Below are 20,634 nucleotides of genomic sequence, written 5' to 3'. Positions count from 1 at the left end.
CCCTCGTTCTGTCTACATTCACATGCTCTGCCTTGCCTGCTGCCATGTCTTTGCTCATGCTGGGTCCTCAGCCTGCAGTGGACCCTGGCTACCATCTCCTCGAGTTCATTTAAAGCCATGATCATATTTTTTGTTTCTGTAACTATTACTTTGTACCCCTTATGCCAGTGTCTATGCCTCTTGTTACTGTTGTTAGATGCAATTGATTCAGTTCTGACCCATAGTGGCCCTACACACAACCGAAAGAAACACTGCCCTGTCCTGTGCCATCCTCATAATTGTTCCTAGCTTGAGCCCATTGATGTAGCCACTGTGTCACTCTGTCTCATTGAGGGCTGTTACTTTTCTCCCTGCTCCATCCACCATACCAACATTTCCAGGGACTGTAGTCATAGCAATCAAATTACTCACCAGAGGCTTGATCCACGTGTGGGCTCTGAGTGTGGATGTTGGGTGCCCACTGTCACATGTAGCCTTCCGAAACCCAGGTGTTCACAATTTAAGCTGAGAAACCATTGCTTCCTTAAGATTTGGATTTTATCATTCACAATCCTCGGGTCACTTAGGCTGGTGTGCTTCTTCCACGTGGGCCCAGGTGTTGAGAAAGCCCCAAGAGGAAGATCAATAATGTTCTCTAACATAAAATGATAATGATGTCTCTAAAGTGAACCAGAGACATATATAAATCATAGATAAATAAATGCCTCCCTGGGAAATGGACAACAGAAAAGTGGGTTAAGGGAGATGTCGGACAGTGTAAGATATGACAAAATAATAATAATTTATAAATTATCAAGGGTTCATGAGGGCGGGGGCAGCCAGGGGGAAAAGTGAGGGGCTGATACCAGGCGCTTAAGTAGAAAGCAAAGCAGGTGGCAGGACCGAGCAGGCCTTGCTCTATTCTGCATGGAATTGCTATGTGTTGAAGTTGGCTCAATGTCACTGGACAACAACAATTAGGGTCAAGAATAGTCCAAGATTAACCTCTGTGACCTAGAGGTCAGAAACACTTCTCCAATTTTTTCCATTTCTGACATGAGCTCCCATGGACTGCTCTACTTCTTTGCTGCATTTAATAATCCATTGTGATGGCCATTCCCTACTCACAGCCCAGACTTATGTTAAGTAGTTTGTTAAAGACCAGGTACAACTTGAGGTCATGGTCAGCAGCCTACAACACAGGCCTCAGGCTTGGCTGGCTTAATGCACTTCCTTTGCTCCTTGGAGTAGAGTGGCGTTAGCATTGCATTCAAATACTCAGCTCTAACAGGGTCATTTCCCCCTTCTGGAGACTCTCTGGAGACACCTGGATTGGTTAACATTCCTCTACATTCTCATAGATTCTCAACTAATGTTCGTGCCTCACATGCCTTTTCCTATTTTGTTTTTTAAACAGATACTAATTTTGTGTTGGGGAATGCCCAGATAGTGGACTGGCCTATCGTGTATAGCAATGACGGATTTTGCAAGCTGTCTGGCTACCACAGGGCGGAAGTGATGCAAAAAAGCAGCACCTGCAGGTATTGAAGTTTGGGTTGCTTTGTCTTTCCCATGGTGTTTTTTGAAAAACGGAAAGGGTTTACTTCGTTTGGGGATTTCCTTTATCTACTCAGTGTTCAATAAGGACCATTTATTGCGACATCCCCTCTCAGCCAGGCAGTGTATAATAAAAACCAAAGAAGGTCCTTATGCATGCTCCTAAAACATTGTCACACTGGCAGTCAGTAAGACGAGGAGGAGGAAAAACCCCAAAGAGCTCAGAATAATAATTTAAAAATTGTGAATTCAAATGTCATGAAGTTTCAGATCAAATTTTAGAATATTAAATACAGTGAACCCTCGCCACTTCACGCTTCGACTTCCGCGGCTTCACTCTATCGCGGTTTTTGCGTAACAGCGCATGCTCTGTCATTACTGCCACTGATTGGCTCATACTGTACATGCTTCTGTCTGCATCGCTACGTATCGGAGCTATGTATCAGATGCATTTTTGCTTTTGTACAGTGTACTGTAATTGTTTGCGATTTTTAAGAAATTTTATCTAAGCCCTATGATGGCTCCTAAACGAGCTGCTTCTTCTAAGCCTTCTGACAATAAAAATAAGCGCCAGAGGAAGATGCTCACCATCCAGGAAAAGGTAAAACTTTTGGATATGATCAAAGATGGCAAGAAAATCGTGGAGGTTGCACGCCATTTTGACTTGAATGAGTCTTCCGTTCGCTCCATCCGTAAAGAGGAAACAAACATCCGTGCTACGGCTACTTTCACTTTCAACAAGGAAGCAAAGTGCATCGTGACAAGTCGTAATACTGTAAACTAGATGCCATAAATAATATAATAAATAATAAATGATAATTGTAACGTCCAAAATGTTTTACTGTATTTTCCCTTTTTCATTTAATAAATTGGGCAATGCGAGTGTAATGGTGACTAAAGGGTGTTTTTTCATGTCCTCTATGCTCTAACTACGAAAATATTTGATTTACAAATAAGGAATCCTACTTCGCGGAATTTCATTTATCACGGTAGGGTCTAGAACCGATTAACCGCGATAAACAAGGGTTCACTGTACAATGAAAAACTGGACGATTAAATTGATTTAAAGAAACATCGAATACTTCAAAAGAAGAAACAACGTTTTGAACCCAACGGACTTGGTGATAGCGCTTATCCTCAGCCAAGATTCCTTCATCAGAAACACAGAAAAGAGAAGCAATATTTAGCTGTCCTTTGATTTATGCTGTTACTCCTCTCTGATCTCTAATTCAAAGGCAGAGGCAAATCGTGCTCACAGTGTGGCTTGTGTATCTGGCAGGGTTACTAACCAAGAAGGACCCTTGGGGCATGGTGTTGGAAAAGCTCTTTCAAAGCCTCTGCAGGTGCTGAGTGGCTTATGGAGCGTAGCTCCACCAGCGATTATCCCTGAAGGGCCTGGCGAGGGCTTGCTCAGCCTGGGCGTTGGCTGCGCTCCCTCCTGGCCTTCTTGAGAGTTTTCTGACGTCAGTGGCAGTTGCAGGAAGTGGAGTCCTTTTCCCAAACCCTCCACATCAGGGAATTAACACGGCAGAGAAGCCTGCCTGGCCCAGGTGTGGCCTTCTGTTTTCAGAAGTTGTACTTTCATGGTATTACCCCAGGAAGCTTGGTGAGAAGTATTAAATGGGTCAGAAATGCTTCTATCTCATTAATGTTCAGATTTGGGGAGACTAGGAAATGCTCAAAGCTGTAGCAAATGGAACTCTCAAGTAATGCAGTAGAACACTGTTGTTTTCTTGAAGTGTTTTTGTCCTCTTCTGTATCTATAACCATCTCTGTTTCTCTTTCTCCATCGGCATCATTAATGACTTATCTATATCATGTATAAGTACTTAGATCGTGCGTGTACAATCACTCATATGCCCCCGGTAGCAGAGTGGGTTATGCATTGGGTTAACCGCAAAGTCAGCAGATCGAAATCACCAGCTACTTTGAGGGAGAAAGATGAGGGTTTCTACTCCTGTCAGGAGTTAATCTTGAAAATCCACGGGGGCAGTTCTACCCTGTCCTGCAGGATTGCTGAGTCAGCATCGACTCGATGAAGTGAGTTTTGGCATCGATAGTGCATAATCTATGACATTTATATGTTCTAGACATATCTGCATATGTATCATCTGTGAGGTAGCTCTCTATTTGTAGCTATATAATCTATGCTATATCTATTTCTATCTCTGTGATAGATCTAAATATCTTTATGCATATAATCTGTGATACATCTGTCCATGGTATATTTTTTAATCTATTTATACACACGCATATGCACACACACACATCTCATCAGAACAGATCTGGCAAGTTCGCCTCACTATTTAGTGGTCCTGAGCACCCCTTCCTATTCTCTCATGCTTTTGGTTTGCTATAAGCAGACACTAAGGGAAGCAGGTAAAGTAACTTGCTAATTTAGCCAATTTTGCCATTACAATTCTTTGTAACTTATTTATTTGAGAATAGATTCATTTCCTTCTCCAGGAGGAAAGTGAAAACACACACACACACACACACACACTCACTCAAACACTTGTGCTGGCTAAATTCCTAATAATTCTGAAACCCCCTTTACCTACCTGTTGCCTGGCTGGCATTTAAAATCAGATGTCCAGGCAAAGGCAATCCACACCTACCAGTTGGGAACTACAGTGTTCTAAAGCCATCAGACTGAGGAGAGCGGGGTGCAATGACAGCACTCCTGGTCTTGGAAGATTCAGCTTTACGGGATTTGTTTAACCTTGGAAGGAAATTGGTAGCATAATTGCGATCACTTCACTTACTCAGCCAATGTTCCCAGACAGAGAAGCGGGGAGGATGTTAAAAGCCTTCTGAACAACTGGCTAAATCAACTGATAATAGTTTAAGTTTTTAACTCCTAGGAGAAGTCAATCTCGTTTCCCAGGGAGGGCTGATTTAGGCGTCATCTGCTTTTCTTTCTTGTGTAAGATAATTTGCCAAGCTTGGTTGTCTGTTTCCCTGGTTTTATGTGTAAAAAGCACAGCCCAGCAGCAGGGTGGTCCACAGGGATGGTGCCAGCCGTAAATAATAACGTCTCTCAGGGGCCTGGGAAGGGACAAAAAGTAACTCAAGATTTCTAAAGTCAACAGCTAGCGTGCTGTTGATTTAAGGAGTGCTGACACTCAAAGCAGTCATGAGCCACATGTGTTCCTGTATCAAGTGGTGGTTCAGTTTTGGACAGGATTGCACTGGACAGCCTCTGAAATGCCTTTTTTCTCAGAAATTCTATGACGAGTGATCAAGAAAAAAGTTAGATGGTATGTGGTGTGCTCTGGGAAGTGTCTTGTTCAAATGCCATACCACTTTCTGAAGTGGCCCGAGACTTGAGGAACCAGTGTTACTGTCCTTTCTTGGCATTGTAGGGCTCAGCATGGGCAGCCTTCATGAACAGCTCAGACTTCCCAGCCTGTTGAGAGATGGCCCTTATCCTCTTGCATGTGACCAGAGTCGTGTGCCACGGTTTATTGTATACACGGTGGGGGTGGATCTTGTCTCCAGATGGATACACCTTTGTCTCTAGAACATTTCTCTAATTCCCTGTGGAGCCCAGAAAGAGGAATCATCCTGGCTATTTCCTTATTCTGCCCCAAACCAGTGTTTATGGGTAGGTGCATCTGCTATCCAGTGATTGGCTGCCCCCCCTCTTTTTTTAATCATGCTTTGTCTTTGCTGCATTGTCTAATTTTCTCCAAACTTGAGCAGTAGGCAGGCACATTCATAAGAATTTGTAGGATTTGTTATCTCAATTGTTTTTTGTTGCTGTTGTTGAGGTGGGGGTGGGTTTGGAAAGGGATAGACTATGGAACTTCACCTGTCGTGGTTGAATTGTCAGTCCCTTCCATACCTGTTTCTTAATGTGTACTGGATAAAATTGTACCCCTTTCTTTGGTGAATTTTTGACACCCCCTCCCCATGCCCCGTTCTCATTTCTTGTTGATTTTCTTGGGAAATAGCAAAGAGGGGAATGAAAGCCCAGATTTCCTCGGTGGCCCACATTCACCAGGAGGAGTCCTGGAATTGCATTTCTAAAAGGTGTGTCCTGTTCCTTAACTCCTTTGCTGCAAGCCCCCCAAGGTTTCCCTGTGGCTTTCAGAATAAAATGTAAATGACCTCACATGGTTGCCATGGTCTCCCCTGCCCCCCTCTACCACCCCCAGACTTTCCATACCTTTCTCCAGTGTCTCATTCCTTCCCCTTAGTCTTTATTCTACTTATGTAAAACCGAACTCTTGAGGCTCTGGGAGTAACAGTGTTCTCACCTCTGTATCTTTGCATCTGTTCATCTTTTGCCTGGATGTTCTTTTCCCTCCTTTGCACAGTGAATGTCCACCTGCTCATTCAATGTCCCTGCTGTTTGGGGAATCGTCTCTGGTCATTCAAGACAATGTTCCATGGCCTTTCTGTGTGTTCAGTAGCTCTTTATGTGTAACAGCGTGGATCATGCTGCTTTCTAAGGGTTAACATGCATCTCTCATTAGACTACTAGCTTTGGGGAGGATAGGGATGGAATTTCGCTCACAGTTGAAACAATACATCTTTTTTGGGGGTGGGGGGAGTAAATAAATGTTTTCATTCTCTCTGTGTATGTGTATTTCCTAGTGTTGAGCACAATGCTGGGTAAAGAAGAGATATTGAACATACACTTGTAATAAAAGAAAATCCCTGGTGGCACAGTGAGTTAAGTACTGGGTTGATTATTATAAGGTTGGTGGGTCAAGCCCAAGAACTACTTGGCAGGAGGAAGATAAGATTTTCTGATCCTCCACAAAGCCTCTGAGGAGCCCCCAAAATCGACTTCCGCCTAGGCGGGGCAGCTCCTGGAATTCCCCCAGGACAGTAGTTCTAGTAGCAAAATTATAGTTATGAAGTAGCAACAAAAATAATGTTATGGTTGGAAGTCACCACAACATGAGGAACTGTATTAAAGGGCCGAGGCCTTAGGAAGGTTGAGAACCACTGCCCCAGGGCCAGGGGGTAGATTCTAGTCATAAAGGTCAGCAGACCTTTATGTATGTTTTTCCCCGTAGTTATTATTATTATTTCTCTTTTTATTTAATCTTTTGTTTTCTTTTTGTTTTGTCTCCATTACGTATTGTTGGTTTTGCCTACCTACATAAGGTAAGCATGGGAAGCAAGCTTGAGGAGGAAGCAACTGGACTGACAGTTCTGGGGGGACTGTGGGAAGGAGGAGCGGGGGAAGGGAGTGGTGAGCAAACAATGCCATAGACAAGGGAAAAACTAGGGAATTAAAATCAACATGAGGAGGATGTAGAGATCTTGTGGGTGTTGGAGCAACAGCAATCTAGCTGAGAGGAATTACTAAGAGGCAGAAGAAGGGCGAGCATGATGGTGGGAAAGAATGGAGGTAAAAGGAAACAGATGTATAGATGTGCTTTACACAATTGATCTATGTATTGTGACGAATTGTATGAGCCCCAATAAATTGATTAAAAAAAAAAATTATCTAGGGTTCATGAGGGAGGGGGGAGCAGGGAGGGAGGGGAAAATGAGGAGCTGATACCAGGAGATTAAGTGGAGAACAAATGTTTTGAGAATGATGAGGGCAATGAATGTACAAATGTGCTGTACTCAATAGATGTATGTATGGTGATAAGAGTTGTATGAGCCCCTAATAAAATGATTTAAAAAAAAAAAAAAAAAAAAGGAAACAGGAAAGATTTAGAAAGCAAAGCTATGGATAGAGGTATAAGCATAGGTGTGTACATATGTAAATACATTAATTCCTAAAAATAGAGGTATTGGCTTATGTACATATATTTATATGGCAATACACTGAGGGAGTGGAAGGGCTTTGGGTGTCTGCTCATTCCCTCCCTCAATACAAGAACACTTTGTTCTGACAAGCTGGCATACTGTGATGCTCACCCTCCCAGCACAATTGCTGAAGACAAAGCGGGTGCATAAGAAAATGGGGCGAAGAAAGCGGATGGTGCCCAGCTATCAAAAGATGTAGCATCTGGGGTCTTAAAGGCTTGAAGTTAAACAAGCGGTCATCTAGCAGAGAAGCAACAAACCCACATGGAAGAAGCACATCAGCCTGTGAGATCATGAGATGTCAACAGGATCAGGTAATAGGCATCAGAAGACAACAAACAAATGACAACATCAAAACATATTGTTTAGAACAAGGAGGGTCGGAGCAGAGACCCCCAAATCCATCTGTAGACAATGGGATATCCCCTCACAGAAGGGTCTAAGGAAGGGATGAGTCACACAATGAAACACCCATGAAACATGCAATATTCCTCTGGTTCCTTGAGGCTTCCTCACCCTCCACTATCATGACCTCAGTACTGCCTTTCACTGCGGGCTAGACTCGAGCATATGCACAGGTACAGATAAGAGATAGGAGCTGACGACACCCAGAATTCAGGAACAGGAATGGGAGTAGCAATACTAGGAGGGTAGGGGGCAAGATGGGAAGTGAAGGGGAGGAAGGGGGAGCCGATCAGAATGATGGACACATAACATGCCCCCCCCCACCACCAAGGGGACGAACAACAGAAAGCATGGGGGAAGGGAGACAGAGGTTGGTGTAATATATGAAAATAATAATAATTTATAATTTATCCAGGGTGGGAGGTGGGAGGGAGGGGCAAGAGAAACTGATACCAAGGGCTCAATAGAAAGTGAATGTTTAGAAAATAATGATGGCAAATATGTACAAATATGCTTTATACAATTGATGTATGGATTGTTATAAGAGCTGTGAGAGCCCCAATAAAATGATCTTTTAATAAAAAATTAAAATAAAATAGCAACAACAACAAAAAAGATTTTCTGAGCCTGTAAAAATGTCCTGCTTTGGAAAACCCATGGTGCAATTCTGCCTTCCCTATAGGGTTATGATGAGTTGTAATTTACTTGATGGCAGTGGGTGGGTTTTATAGAGCTATAAATACTCACTAATCTAACTGGAATACTTTGGTTGATTTGTAGTTTTATGTACGGGGAGCTGACTGATAAAGACACAATTGAAAAGGTCCGGCAAACCTTTGAGAACTATGAAATGAATTCCTTTGAAATTTTGATGTACAAGAAAAACAGTGAGTATTCACATTATTCAACACTGTTTCTTTATATGCTTGGAATAATAAAATAGCTTTCCTCTTTCTGTTCCTGTTTTTCATATTTCTTCTTTCCCAACATCTAAGTAGTGTTACTTGAAGCCATTGTACATTTGGGAAAAAACCCCACTATGGATTAATCAGTTATGCTGTTCCTGATAGAAATGTTTTATAAAGTTATTGTTACTAAATGCTATGGATTCAATTGAGTCACCCCCAAATATATGTTTTAAATCCTAACCCATTCCTGTGGTTAAAATCCCATTTGGGAGTGCATTATGTTTGGTAATGAAGACATAGGATTAGAGTAGGATTTATTTTGAGTCAATAGTTTGTGGGGATGAAAGAGATTACATAAGTGAGCCGGCCGAGAGGAGGAAAGAATGATTATTATGCGACATGAAGCTAGTCCAGGAGCAGCAACTGAGAAGAGACGAGACCTTCCTTCAGAGCTGACAGAGAGAAAGCCTCGCCCTAAAAGCCAGCCTCCCGTATTCGGATTTGTAACCTCCTAAAGAATGTAAACTAAATTTCTGTGTTAAAGCCACCCACTTGGGGGATTTCTTTTTGTAGGAGCACTAGATAACAAAGACCCCAACTAAGACTTCTTTCTTGCTACCAAGAATTAGGGCTTTTCCAGTCCATTTACTTACAGTGAGCGGTTGACTTAAGGTGCTTGTAGACTTTCAGCCACCTGGGAGGGAGGGAGGCGATGGGACAGAACCCTGTTTAATTCATCTTTGAATCTACCTTCCACAGCATCTACCATGGAGGTAACATCTGTAGGTGTCCAATGAAAAGCGTTTGAATGAAAATTTGTTCTCCTAGTGACAAGAGCTTCTCCCTCAGAGGCTAGTAATGGTTATTATTAGCAGTAGTGCATGGTTAATTTGTTTGTTTTGGCTGCCATTATTTCCACCTAAATATGTTGATGAAACAGTCTAAGCCTTGCTTTTCGGTTGGGAATTCACTAGTGAATGGGGGTGCTGTATGCTGTACTGTATTACTAGAAAGGAGCATACGCATTTTAGTGCATTGTTGGTCGGTGCCATCTCGTCGGTTCTAGCTCATAGTGACACCATGTACAGCAGAAAGATGGTGCCCTGTCCTGCACCATCCGTATATTGTTCTCAGGCTTGGATCCATTGTGGCAGCCACGGTGTTAAACCATCTTGTCAAGGACTTCCATCTTTTCCCATGCTCCTCCATCTTACCAAGCATGATGGCCTTCTCCAGGGACTGGCCTCTCCTGACAGCACGTCCAAAGTATCTGAACTGAAGTCTCGCCATCCTTGCCTCTAAGGAGCATTCTGACTGTACTTCCAAGATAGATTTGTTTGTTCTTTACATAGTCCATAGTACTTCTCAATATCCTCACCAGCACCATAATTCAAATGCATCAATTCTTCTTTGGTCTTCCTTGCTCACTGAGTTAGTTTATTGTGCCAACCTGGCCGATAAACACATGTGGGGTTAATTGAAGGGCGGAAAGATAAATGGCTCAGAGAGTCTCACCTTTCTAGTTCTTGGGTCTCTTGCTTTGTGATGGTTGCACCAGGGTGCAGCTGCCTTAGCAGTTCTCTGCTTCAGTTTGCAAGACTGACTTCCTACAAGACATCCCTGAGGAGAAGCCACATGGACCTGCCCTGATGTATCCCTGGGTGCTGGAGCAGCCATGTGGAGACCCCTGCCAGTGCTGAGATGTTTACACATTCACTGACTCAGCTTCCCTCCTGCATTCGGCATCATTGCCTCTGTTTTGTGAGATGGAGGAGGACTTTGTGGACTGGTGTTGGACATATGGGTTAATGGGTTAATGTTGGACTTGTGGGCTTGGGTAGCACTGGGTTGGAATGTTTTCTTGATGCACACTTAACCTTTATATAAAACTCTCTTTTATACATGAGTTGCTGTGGATTTGTTTCTCTAAAGTACCCAGACGAAGACATTTTACTATCTAACTTTCACAAGCTTATGAGACAATTGAAAATCCCATGGCTTGACTCAGGCACACCTTAGTCCTCAAAGTAACCTCTTTGCTTTTCAATACTTTAAAGGGTTCTCGTGCAGCAGATTTACCCACAGCAATGCATTATTTGATTTCTTGTCTGCTGCTTCCATGAGCATTCATTGTGGATGCAAGCAAGACAAAATCTTTGACAACTTCAATCTTTTCTCCATTTATAGAGATGATATGCATTGGTCCAGTGGTGAAGACGTGGGTTTAATTTACAATGAGATGTAATCTATATGGAAGACTGCAATCCCTGATCGTCACCAGCCAGTGCTTTAAGTCCTCCTCACTTTCAGCAAGCAAGCTTATGTCATCTCCATAGCCCAGGTTGTTAGTAACCTTCCTCCAGTCCTGATGCCACATTTGTCGTGTCACCCAGCGTCTCTGAGGATTTGCTCGCACACAGAGTGAATAAGGGTGTGAAAGAGCTCACACTGCCTTTTGATATGTGTTCTCACAACTCCCTTTTGATCCATGTCGATGAGCGCAAGGAAGTGTTCTGGAATTTCCATTCTGCTCAAGATTATCCATAGTTTGTTATGATCCAGCCAGTCAGATGCTTGGGCATGATCAATGAAGCACAAGTAAACATCTTACTGATATTTTCTGCTTTCCACCAAGATCCATCTGACAGCAGATGTTCCAATTGTTCTTTTGAATCCAGACTGAATCTCTGTCACATCACTGCCAATATACTGCTGGAACCATTGTTGGATGATGTTGAGTGAAATTTCACTTGAGTGTGATATTAATGATATTTTTCTATAAATTATGCATCCTGTTGGGTCGTCTTTCTTTGGAATGGGTACAAATATGACTCTCTTCCAGTTAGTCAGTCAAGAAGTGGTCTTCCAGATTTCCCAACATAGACAAGTGCTTCCAGTGCTTCATCAGCTTGTTTAAACATTTCTACTGGTATGCCACCAATTCCTGGAGCCTTGTTTTGGCAAATGCTTTCAGTGCAGCTTGATCTTCTTCCACCAATACCATTGGTTCTTGGCCATGTGCAACCTCCTGAAATGGTGGAATGTCAACTAGGTTTTTTGGGTACAGTGACTCTGGGTATTCTTTCTGTCTTCTTTTGATGCTTCCTGCATCATTCAACATTTTGCCTGTAGAATATTTCAATATTGCAACTTCAGGCTTGAAATTTTTCTTGAGTTCTTTCATGGCAAGGTGGTTCTTCCTTTCTGCATTTCTAGCTCAGGGCTGTGCACATGTCATTGAAATGTTTACTTTGACTTCTCGAAGTGCCCTTTGAAAATTTCTGTTCAACTTTTTGACTTCATTTCTTCCACTTGCCTTAGCTACTCTGCAATTAAGAACAAATTTCAGAATCTCTTCCAACATCCATTTTGATCTTTTCTTTCCTGAGGTTTTAATGACCTTTTGCTTTTTTCATGAATAATGTTCTTGATCTCTTCCCACAGCTCATCAGTTCTTGTTATTAATGTTCAATGTTTCAAATCAGCTTTTAACTTGTTCTCAAAATTCAGGTGGGATAAACTCAAGGTTGTATTTTGGCTCTCATGGACTTGATTTAATTTTCTTTAGCTTCAACCTGAACTTTTATATGAGAAATAGGTGGTATGTTCCACCATTAGCCCCTGGTATGGTTTTAGCTGCTGATAGTGAATTTCTTCACCATCTCTTCCCACAGATGTAGTCAATTTGATTTTTGTGTATTCCATCTGGAGAAGGCTATTTGTTTAGGCACTGTTTATGTTGTTGAAAAAAGGTAGGTGATATAAACAAGTCCTTGGCCTTGCAAAATTTTATCATGTGATCCCCAGCTTCATTTATATCACTGTGTCCATATTTTCAACTACTGTCTCTTCCTTTTTGTTTCCAGCTTTTGTATTCCAATCGCCAAACATTATCAATGGATCTTGATCGCATGTTTGATCATTTTCCTACTGAAGGCTTTGGTAGAAGTCTTCAATTTCATTACCACCTTTCGTGGTTGGTGCATACATTTGAATAATGGTTGTGTCGATTGCACTGCCTTGAAGGCAGAGAAATACAATCCTATAACAGACAGCGTTGTACTTCCAGATTGATCTTGAGGTGTCCTTTTTGATGGTAAATGCAGTGCTTTTTTTTCTTGATTGTGCCATTCCCAGCAAACCATATGATTCTCTGATTCAAATTGGTAAATACCAGTCCATTTCAGCTCACTAACGTCCAGGATATTGGCATTTTTTGTTCCATTTTTATGTTTGATGATTTTCAACTTTCCTAGAGTCATACTTTGTATATTCCAAGTTCCATTTATTAATTGGTGCTGGCAGCTGTTTCTTCTCACTTTCAGTAGTGCCCTACCAGCAGAGGAAGGGCTGGAACGCTTTACTTTCTCCAGCTTTACTCCACTCACATCATCAGGACGACTCGCCTTTGAGAAGGCAGCTCTTCCTCCCTCATAGCTTGAGTGACTTCTGTCCTGAGGGGTTCATCTTCTGGCGCTATCTTGGAACATGTATTGCTTCTAGTCATTATGCCTTCAGTAGCTGACAATATTTTGATGTTATTCTTAAGGTTTTCTGTGGCTAATTCCTCAGAAGTGGACAGCGGATCCCTTCTTCCCAGTCTGATCTTAGTCTGGAAGCGCTGCTGAAACCTGATTGTGTTGGGTACTCTGCTAGTGTTTGAAATGCCAGTGACATAGCTTCCAACATCACAGAGCACTGAAGTCACCACAGATAGACAAACTGACAGTTAAGTGGTGGATTAGGAGCATGGAGACTAGGGCCCTGGTTGTAGCAGAACTGCAGAGGTGTTGAAAAGTGCTTGTTTCTGTCTTACAGATGCAGCCTGGTTTGTAAGGGATTTTGTTATTTCCATGTAGGATTGGCTGATAGGCAAGCGATTCAACATTTCCAGAGTGGCCCACATGATACATAAGGATATGTGATTATCTTGGTGGCGTACTTGCCCGAGTGCCAAGACGTTGGCTCTGCAGAGCAAAGGGCATCTGTCTGTTATCTGGAAGGAGATGGGACTCTTTTCCGACTGGAGCTGAGGCTGAGGCAGGGAATTGAGAGGACTGTTAGTGTGGAGGCCTGGGAGGTGCCCATCTGAGAAGTTAGTTCTAGATATCAGCCACTTCAAGAGGTTGGTCCAGCAGTTTTCTCAGTACATTTTTTTTCTAGCTCCAGTTTACTCTGCAGCCAGTAGGACTAGTTACTACCACTACTATGACTCAGAGGGGAATGAAGTGAAAGGGGTAAATGGCTTTGTGCCAGCCCTTCTGCTCTGGAGCACACAATCCAAGACTCCAGTTTCTCCCAGCAGTGGCCCTCTCCTGGGAAGATGTGATCTACATCTTGTGCTCAGACTCAACATTTCTACACCAACAGCTTTGTGTGCTGAACAGCGCCAATGGCTTGTGACGTAGAACACCGATTGGGCATGCACATTACAAAAATCATGCCTTGCGTTTTTATTTGGCTACCGTGCCTGAATCCAACTCTCTGAGTTTGGCATGAACAGGAGAACGTAGGAAACATAATTTAACTGGACTTAATGATGTTGTTTATCATTCTGTTCAGCAAGTATTTGTCCCAGAGAGAGCAAGTGATGGGTGAGGGCAATCTGCCATTCCCTCAGCAGCCTTGAAGGCGAATGGCCTCGCACTGTGGGTGCCTCTGGGCAAGGACGGTGGTTCTGCTGGACAGCAGTGGTGGGGCCAGTGCAAGAATTCTTACCACTCGGGAGCCCTGAGTTTAACTCCTGGCCAATGCGTTTCATTGGCAGCCACCTCTCCTCTATCAGGGGAGGCTTGTGTGTTGCTGGGATGCTGAATACGGTTCAGCAGGGCTTCTAAAACGAAGATAGTCCACTGGGAACCCTAGGGATCATGGCGGTACACTCTGTAGCTGACCACGGGGCTCTTGCAGGATGCGGCCACGCTTTGTTGCATTGTGTTTGGAGTCCCTGTGAGTTGGAGGCTGCCTCACCAGCAGCTAACAATAACGCCTTTGGTCTATCATGCAAGCCAAGAAGTCCATCAGATGTTCTACCAAGGAACTCACACCTCTTCCCTCCCTGGAGTGGCACAGCTGTCTGACCATGTGATTCTATTGATGGGTGATGCAAGGCATTTCCAAGAGCAATTGTGGCTATGTGAAATTTTTACCTTACTCATTGATTTTGGAAGATAAACTCCATGTAAGACAGGAATGTGCTCTCTCTGTTTTAAAATGCCCATCCTCAAGTCCCATGGACTGCTAAAAAGGCAAACCAATCTGTCTTGGAATAAATACAACCAGAGAGCTCCTTAGAAACCAGGATGACAAGACTTCGTCTTATATACTTTGGATATATAAGGGGTACCCCCCCAAAACAGGAATTGTGTGAGCTTTCTTAGTGCACATTTTTCCTGCTAGGTTAGCATACAGCCACTTATTCTGAGTGAGTGTACCCAGTGACATCGCCTGGGAATATTCTCTCTGGTCACAGTGAATTTTTTCATAAAAGCACTTTTGCTGGAACCTCATTTTTTTATGTGGTGATTTAAGAGAACAGTGGTGTGAGGCTGGGAAATTTTGCTTCCTGTTTGGGAAAGATGCCACAGAAACTGTTGTGATGTTGAACACAGCTTACAGGGGACAGCACTATGGGAACAACTAAAGTGTATGAGTGTTCTTTTTTATTTCAAAAAAGGTGAAATGTTGATTGATGACAAAGCTTATTCTGGATGTCCATCAACTTCCCAAATGGATGAAAATGTCAACTTGTAGTGCATTTGGAGTTTGTTCCACCCGGACAGAGTGTTAATCAAGCTTTCTATGTAGAGGTTCTGAAATGATTGCATAACAGTGTGCAACAAAAAAGGCCTGATTTGTGTCAGATGGGGGACTGATTTTGCCGCCACGACTACTCACACAGCACCTACTCACACAGCCATCTCAGTGCGTCAGCTTTTGGCAAAAAAACCCCAGCCTGCCTCTCTTGTCCATGCACCTTACTCACCTGACTTCACTCCGTGTGACTTCTTTTTGTTTCTGTGAATGCAGGGGGACAGGAAAGGACAGCGATTTGAAGACATTAGAAGAAGTGAAGAAAAAAAAAAAAAGGAGGTGCAGTCAGCCATCCAAAGAGATGAGTTTGAAAAATGTTTCCAAGGATGGAATTGCAGATTTGACAAATGTATTAAGTGTAATAGAGAGTACTTGGAAGGTGATAAGGTTGTTTTATTAAAAAGTTTAAACAAAAAGCTTTGAAAGAAACATTTGTTTTGGGGGAGTACCCTCTTATATTGTCAGAAGCGATCAGTCCCTGGAGAAGGACATCATATTTGGTAAAGTGATGAAACAGAGGAAGGCGTTGGGCGAGATGGATTGACCCAGTGGCTGAATCAGTGGGCAGAGGCACAGGAACAATTGTGAGGATGGTGCCGGACCCTGCAGTGTTTTGTTTTATAGTGCTTAGGGTTCTATAGTGCATAGGGTTGCTATGCGTTAGAATGAACTCTCGGGCACCTACCAACACTGAATCTAGAATAGTTAAGGAAGGGTCATGAAAGCAACGACATTAAAAAGCTTAAAACTTGCCTTGAGAACAGCAGAGGGGGGAATACAGGGAAGGTGGGAATAAGGAAGTTAAATGGATTTCAAGCAGTGTACGTTTATAATCCAATTTTCACTTTAGGAAGGTGATTCTCCAGCTGGGCTGTGGAGATACACTGGAAATGGAGAAATCATTCCGGTGACTGGATGGTTGTGGCATGGTCCAGAGAGGAGACACTTGATGGAGAGATACCCACACTGTGGATGTGCAACTGTTGGCTGCCATTGAGGTAGCAAGTCTCTGTGAAAATTTGACACTCTGGCTCCAACCCATGATCAATTATGGATTGGCTGTCTTGATTAAAAGAGTTTTTATTGGCTGCTTCTTGGAAATGGGTAGAGGCAGAGTGTAGGGCTTTTTCTTGAGGTGTCCGTTTTTTTAATCATCATTTTATTGGGGGCTCTTCCAATTCTTATTACAATCCATACATCAACTGTGTCAGGCATATTTGTACATACGTTGCCATCATTCTTTTATAGACAATTACTGTATATACTCGTGTATAAGCCAAGTTTTTCAGCACATTTTTAATGCAGTTTTGTGGTAAAATTAGGTGCCTCAGCTGATATTCGGGTCAACTTATACTCAAGTATATATAGTACTTTCTACGGAGCCCTTGGTATCAGCTCCTCTTTTTTCCCCCCTTTCTCCCCCACTCCCCCGTGACCCCTTGATAGATTATAAATTATTATTATTTTCATCTCTCACACCGACCAATGTCTCCCTTCCCCCACAGTTTCTGTTGTTTTTCCCTCTGGAAGGGTGTGTGTGGTTGTGTGTCAATCATTATGATGGGTTCCCCCTTCCTCCCCTTCTCCCCCCAACCACCTTCTCCCAACCCATCTGGTATTGCTTTCTATTTGTTTGGTTTATCCAATTATTGGTATGCCTACTTACATAAGACAGGTATGGAACCAAGCTCGAGGAGAAAGCAACGGGACCAATGGTCCCAGGTGTACTTGAGGGGAGAAGGGTGCAGGGGAAGGGTGCAGTGGGCAAACAACACCATAGACAGGGGAACAACTAGGGAATTAAAATAAACAATGAGGAGGAGGTAGAGATCCTGGGGATGCTGGTGCAACAGCAATCTAGCTGAGAGGAAGTACTATGCAGCAGAAATAGGGTGAGCATGAAGGAAGGTAAAAGGAAACAGAGGAAAGATCTAAGAAACAAAGCTATGAATAGAGGTATAAGCATAGGTGTGTTCATATGTAAATACATTAATCCATAAAAATATAGCTATTGGCCTATGTACATATATTTATAGGGCAATTCACTGAGATAGTGGACAGACTTTGGACAAGAACACTCCCTCAATACAAAAACACTTTGTTCTAACAAATTGGCAATCTGGGATGCTCACCCTCCTGGCACAATTGCTGAAGACAAAATGGGTGCATAAGCAAATGCGGTGAAGAAGGCGGATGGTGCCCAGCTATTAAAAGATATAGTGTCTGGGGTCTTAAAGGCTTGAAATGAAACAAGTAGCTATCCAGCAAAGAAACAACAAGCCCACATGGAAGAAGCACACCAGTCTGTGCAATCATGAGGTATCATCGGGACTGGGTAACAAACAAACAAACAAACAAACTAGCTAACCCATATGGTTGAGAACGGGGGTCGGAGCAGAGACCCAAAGCTGTAGACAATGGAACATCCCCAACAGAGGGGTCACAGGGAAGGGATGAGTTAATCAGGGTGCAGTAAAGCACTGATGAAACACAATATTCCTCTGGTTCCTTGAGGCTTCCTCACTACCATTACCCCAGTGCTGCCTCTCACTTTGGACTAGACCGGAGCATGTACACAGGTGTACATAAGAGATAAGAGCTCATGAGCTGTCTGTTTTGATTGGCTCTCCCAGAGGTTGGCGGAACCTTAGGAAAGCACAGCCTCTCCAGTAGGAGCTTCTCAGCCAGCGCAGAGGCAGGAGAACACCAGGCAGGCAAAGAGTAGGGAGATGGTGGATGTTTGGTGAGCAACTTGGAAAGGAACTGGGTGGTTATCAAGTATCAGCCCAGGGAAAGGAAATGAGAGACGAGCAGAGTGTGGGCCTGAGCTGACTGGAGAGACTGCCCTTTGAGCCAAGTGCAGAGAGAAGGATGCGGGTGCAAAGAGGGTACAGGGAGGCAGGAGGAAGCACTTCGTGTTCTCTTAGCCTCCTGTGGTGGCCAGTGTGCTTCCCTCGCACATTCATTGTCCTGTAGAGTGGGTCCTTCCGCATTTGAAAGTGACACAGATTCTTAAGATGGACAAGTCACTCCCATGGAGGTTAAAAACACTGAAATTTCATAACCTAAAAGAATGCTTGGCGGACTTCATTTTCGTGCATTGAAAATATGGAGACTACACGTGGGTACAAAGGAGAAAGTCATCGCCCCAAAGCCTCGACAAAGCAATCAGAGTGATCATCGATTCCCTTTACGGTGTGCTCCCTTCTTGCTTCTGGACGGGCACCTTTTCCGTAATTAAGAGTTTGCTGGGCACACCGTTTTAAATCATGTGCTCATTTAAAATTTTAACACAACTGTTCCTCATTATCAGAAGCCCTCCGAAAGACAGCTTAGGAAGAATGTTCTGTACACTCTCCCTACTACTGGATATTTATGAGGTCTTAGGTTTTCTTTATGCACTGAAGAAACGAATATCACTTTGCCCCAAACCTGTCAACATTCTGAAATGTTTCCTCGAAGGTGAGGCCTGCTGTGGCATAGAATGTGACCTGTTTCCGGGACATTCTGCCGGACAGCTTCCCAGAAGGCGTGAACCCACGTCCAAGTCCCGATGCAGCACGCAGACGTGCGTGACTCACTGTGCGTCGAGAGCAGGGAGCGGCGTCAGCTAAAATTGATGAGGTTGCCGACAATTAGGATTTTGTTAATGTAATGAGCGCTTCTAGGATACTACTGATGGAAGCGCCCCCCCTATTGATTACTCACTTAAGTTTCCCTCTCTGGGTGTGAATCACTTGTTCAGATCCTCTGCCCATAACTCCTATCACTTCTAGTGATTTTCTTATTGATCTGCAGAGTCCGACTCTTAGTGACTGGCGGGTGGAGCAGCACTGCTCCGCAGGGCTTCCCGAGGCTTTAAAGCTCTCTGGGAGCAGACAGTCTTAGTTTTTCCCGCTGACCTTGCGATTAGCAGCCCATTGTTTAATCCACTCTGCCAAGTGGAAACTTTTGCTTTTCTTTTTTCTTTTCCCATTCTTTTCTATTTGCAAGGAAATCTTTGTTTAAAAAATGGACTTACCATCCCCCGACCATGTTCATGTTTGGTCTTGCCTTTTGAGGACCTGGGGGTATTCTCAGAAGGCCTCACTGTGGTTTGGAATGAACATGTGGGGTGCAATTATATATCTTGATGGATGGATTGTCTTACTCCAATCTGGGAGCTGCTTATAGCTAATGGATATTGATCCTACGTCGTACACATATTGACAAATATTTTTCCTATTCTTATAATTTGCCCTTAAATACTTTTTATTGTTTTTTTGTCATTGTCACTTAAAAAAATCATTTTATTGGGGGCTCGTACAACTCTTATCACAATCCATCCATCCATCCATTGTGTCAAGCACCTTTGTACATTTGTTGCCCTCATCATTCTCAAAACATCTGCTTTCTACTTGAACCCCTGGCATCAGCTCCTCATTTTTCCCCTTCCCTCCCCCCTCCCCCCTCCCTCATGAACTCTTGATAATTTATAAATTATTATTATTTTGTCATAATCTTACACTGTCTGACGTCTCCCTTCACCCACTTTTCTACCAGAAAAAAATTATGTCAAAGTTTTTCTTTATGATTTCTGAGCTTTATGTAATTCTTAGGAAACTGTCCATCTTATTTAAACAACAGAAACATGCTTCCACTTTTCCTTCTGTTACTTTTAGAATTCAGTGCTAGACCATTTAGAATATTAAACCCTCTGGAATTTATTTTTATCAACGATAGGAAAAAACAATCTAACTTAATTCAGTTTCCTATATTGCTTATTTAGTTATCCCAGCTCTATTTATTAAATCATCTATCTTGTCTTCTGGTTTGAAATGTCCTCTTCTCTGTAGGCTACATTCCTACACATCTGTGTGTTTCCTGTGGACAGTTTCCGGGGAGTCCTGGTAGAGGTAGCGTAATGGATTGTGCACTGCGCTGCTAACCCCAAGGTCAGCAGTTAGAACTCATCAGGCCCTCCGTAGGACAAAGGTGAGGCTTTCTGCCCCCCTAAAGAATTATACCCTTGGGAACCCAAAGGGACCATTCTGTTCTGTCCCATAGGGTCACTCTGAGTTGAAATTTATTTGATGGCAATGAAGTTGTTTTTTGTTTTCTTTTTAAGCTGACTATAGGGAGGTCTTTGAGAACTGGCATTCTGTGGAACTGCCTTTTTTTTCCAAGCAAGGTTTCTGCCTCTGGCAGGGTGCAG

At 43.1% G+C, this 20,634-nt stretch overlaps 1 protein-coding gene across 1 annotated transcript in view; it reads left to right on the top strand.

The window, feature by feature from the left end:
• The first annotated feature begins 446 nt into the window (after positions 1-446).
• KCNH1 (potassium voltage-gated channel subfamily H member 1) overlaps positions 447-20,634 on the top strand; it is a 455,486-nt gene continuing 435,298 nt past the window's right edge. The window contains exons 1-3 of the mRNA XM_004699864.3: positions 447-453; positions 1,397-1,520; positions 8,500-8,606. Of these exons, the coding sequence (XP_004699921.2) occupies positions 447-453; positions 1,397-1,520; positions 8,500-8,606 (238 nt within the window). The remainder of the gene's footprint in view (positions 454-1,396; positions 1,521-8,499; positions 8,607-20,634) is intronic.

Source organism: Echinops telfairi, unplaced genomic scaffold (genome assembly GCF_000313985.2).
Source record: "Echinops telfairi isolate 266 unplaced genomic scaffold, ASM31398v2 ScPeMD7_7424;HRSCAF=8462, whole genome shotgun sequence".
Taxonomy (NCBI): domain Eukaryota; kingdom Metazoa; phylum Chordata; class Mammalia; order Afrosoricida; family Tenrecidae; genus Echinops; species Echinops telfairi.
This window is presented reverse-complemented; position numbering and strand designations above follow the sequence as displayed.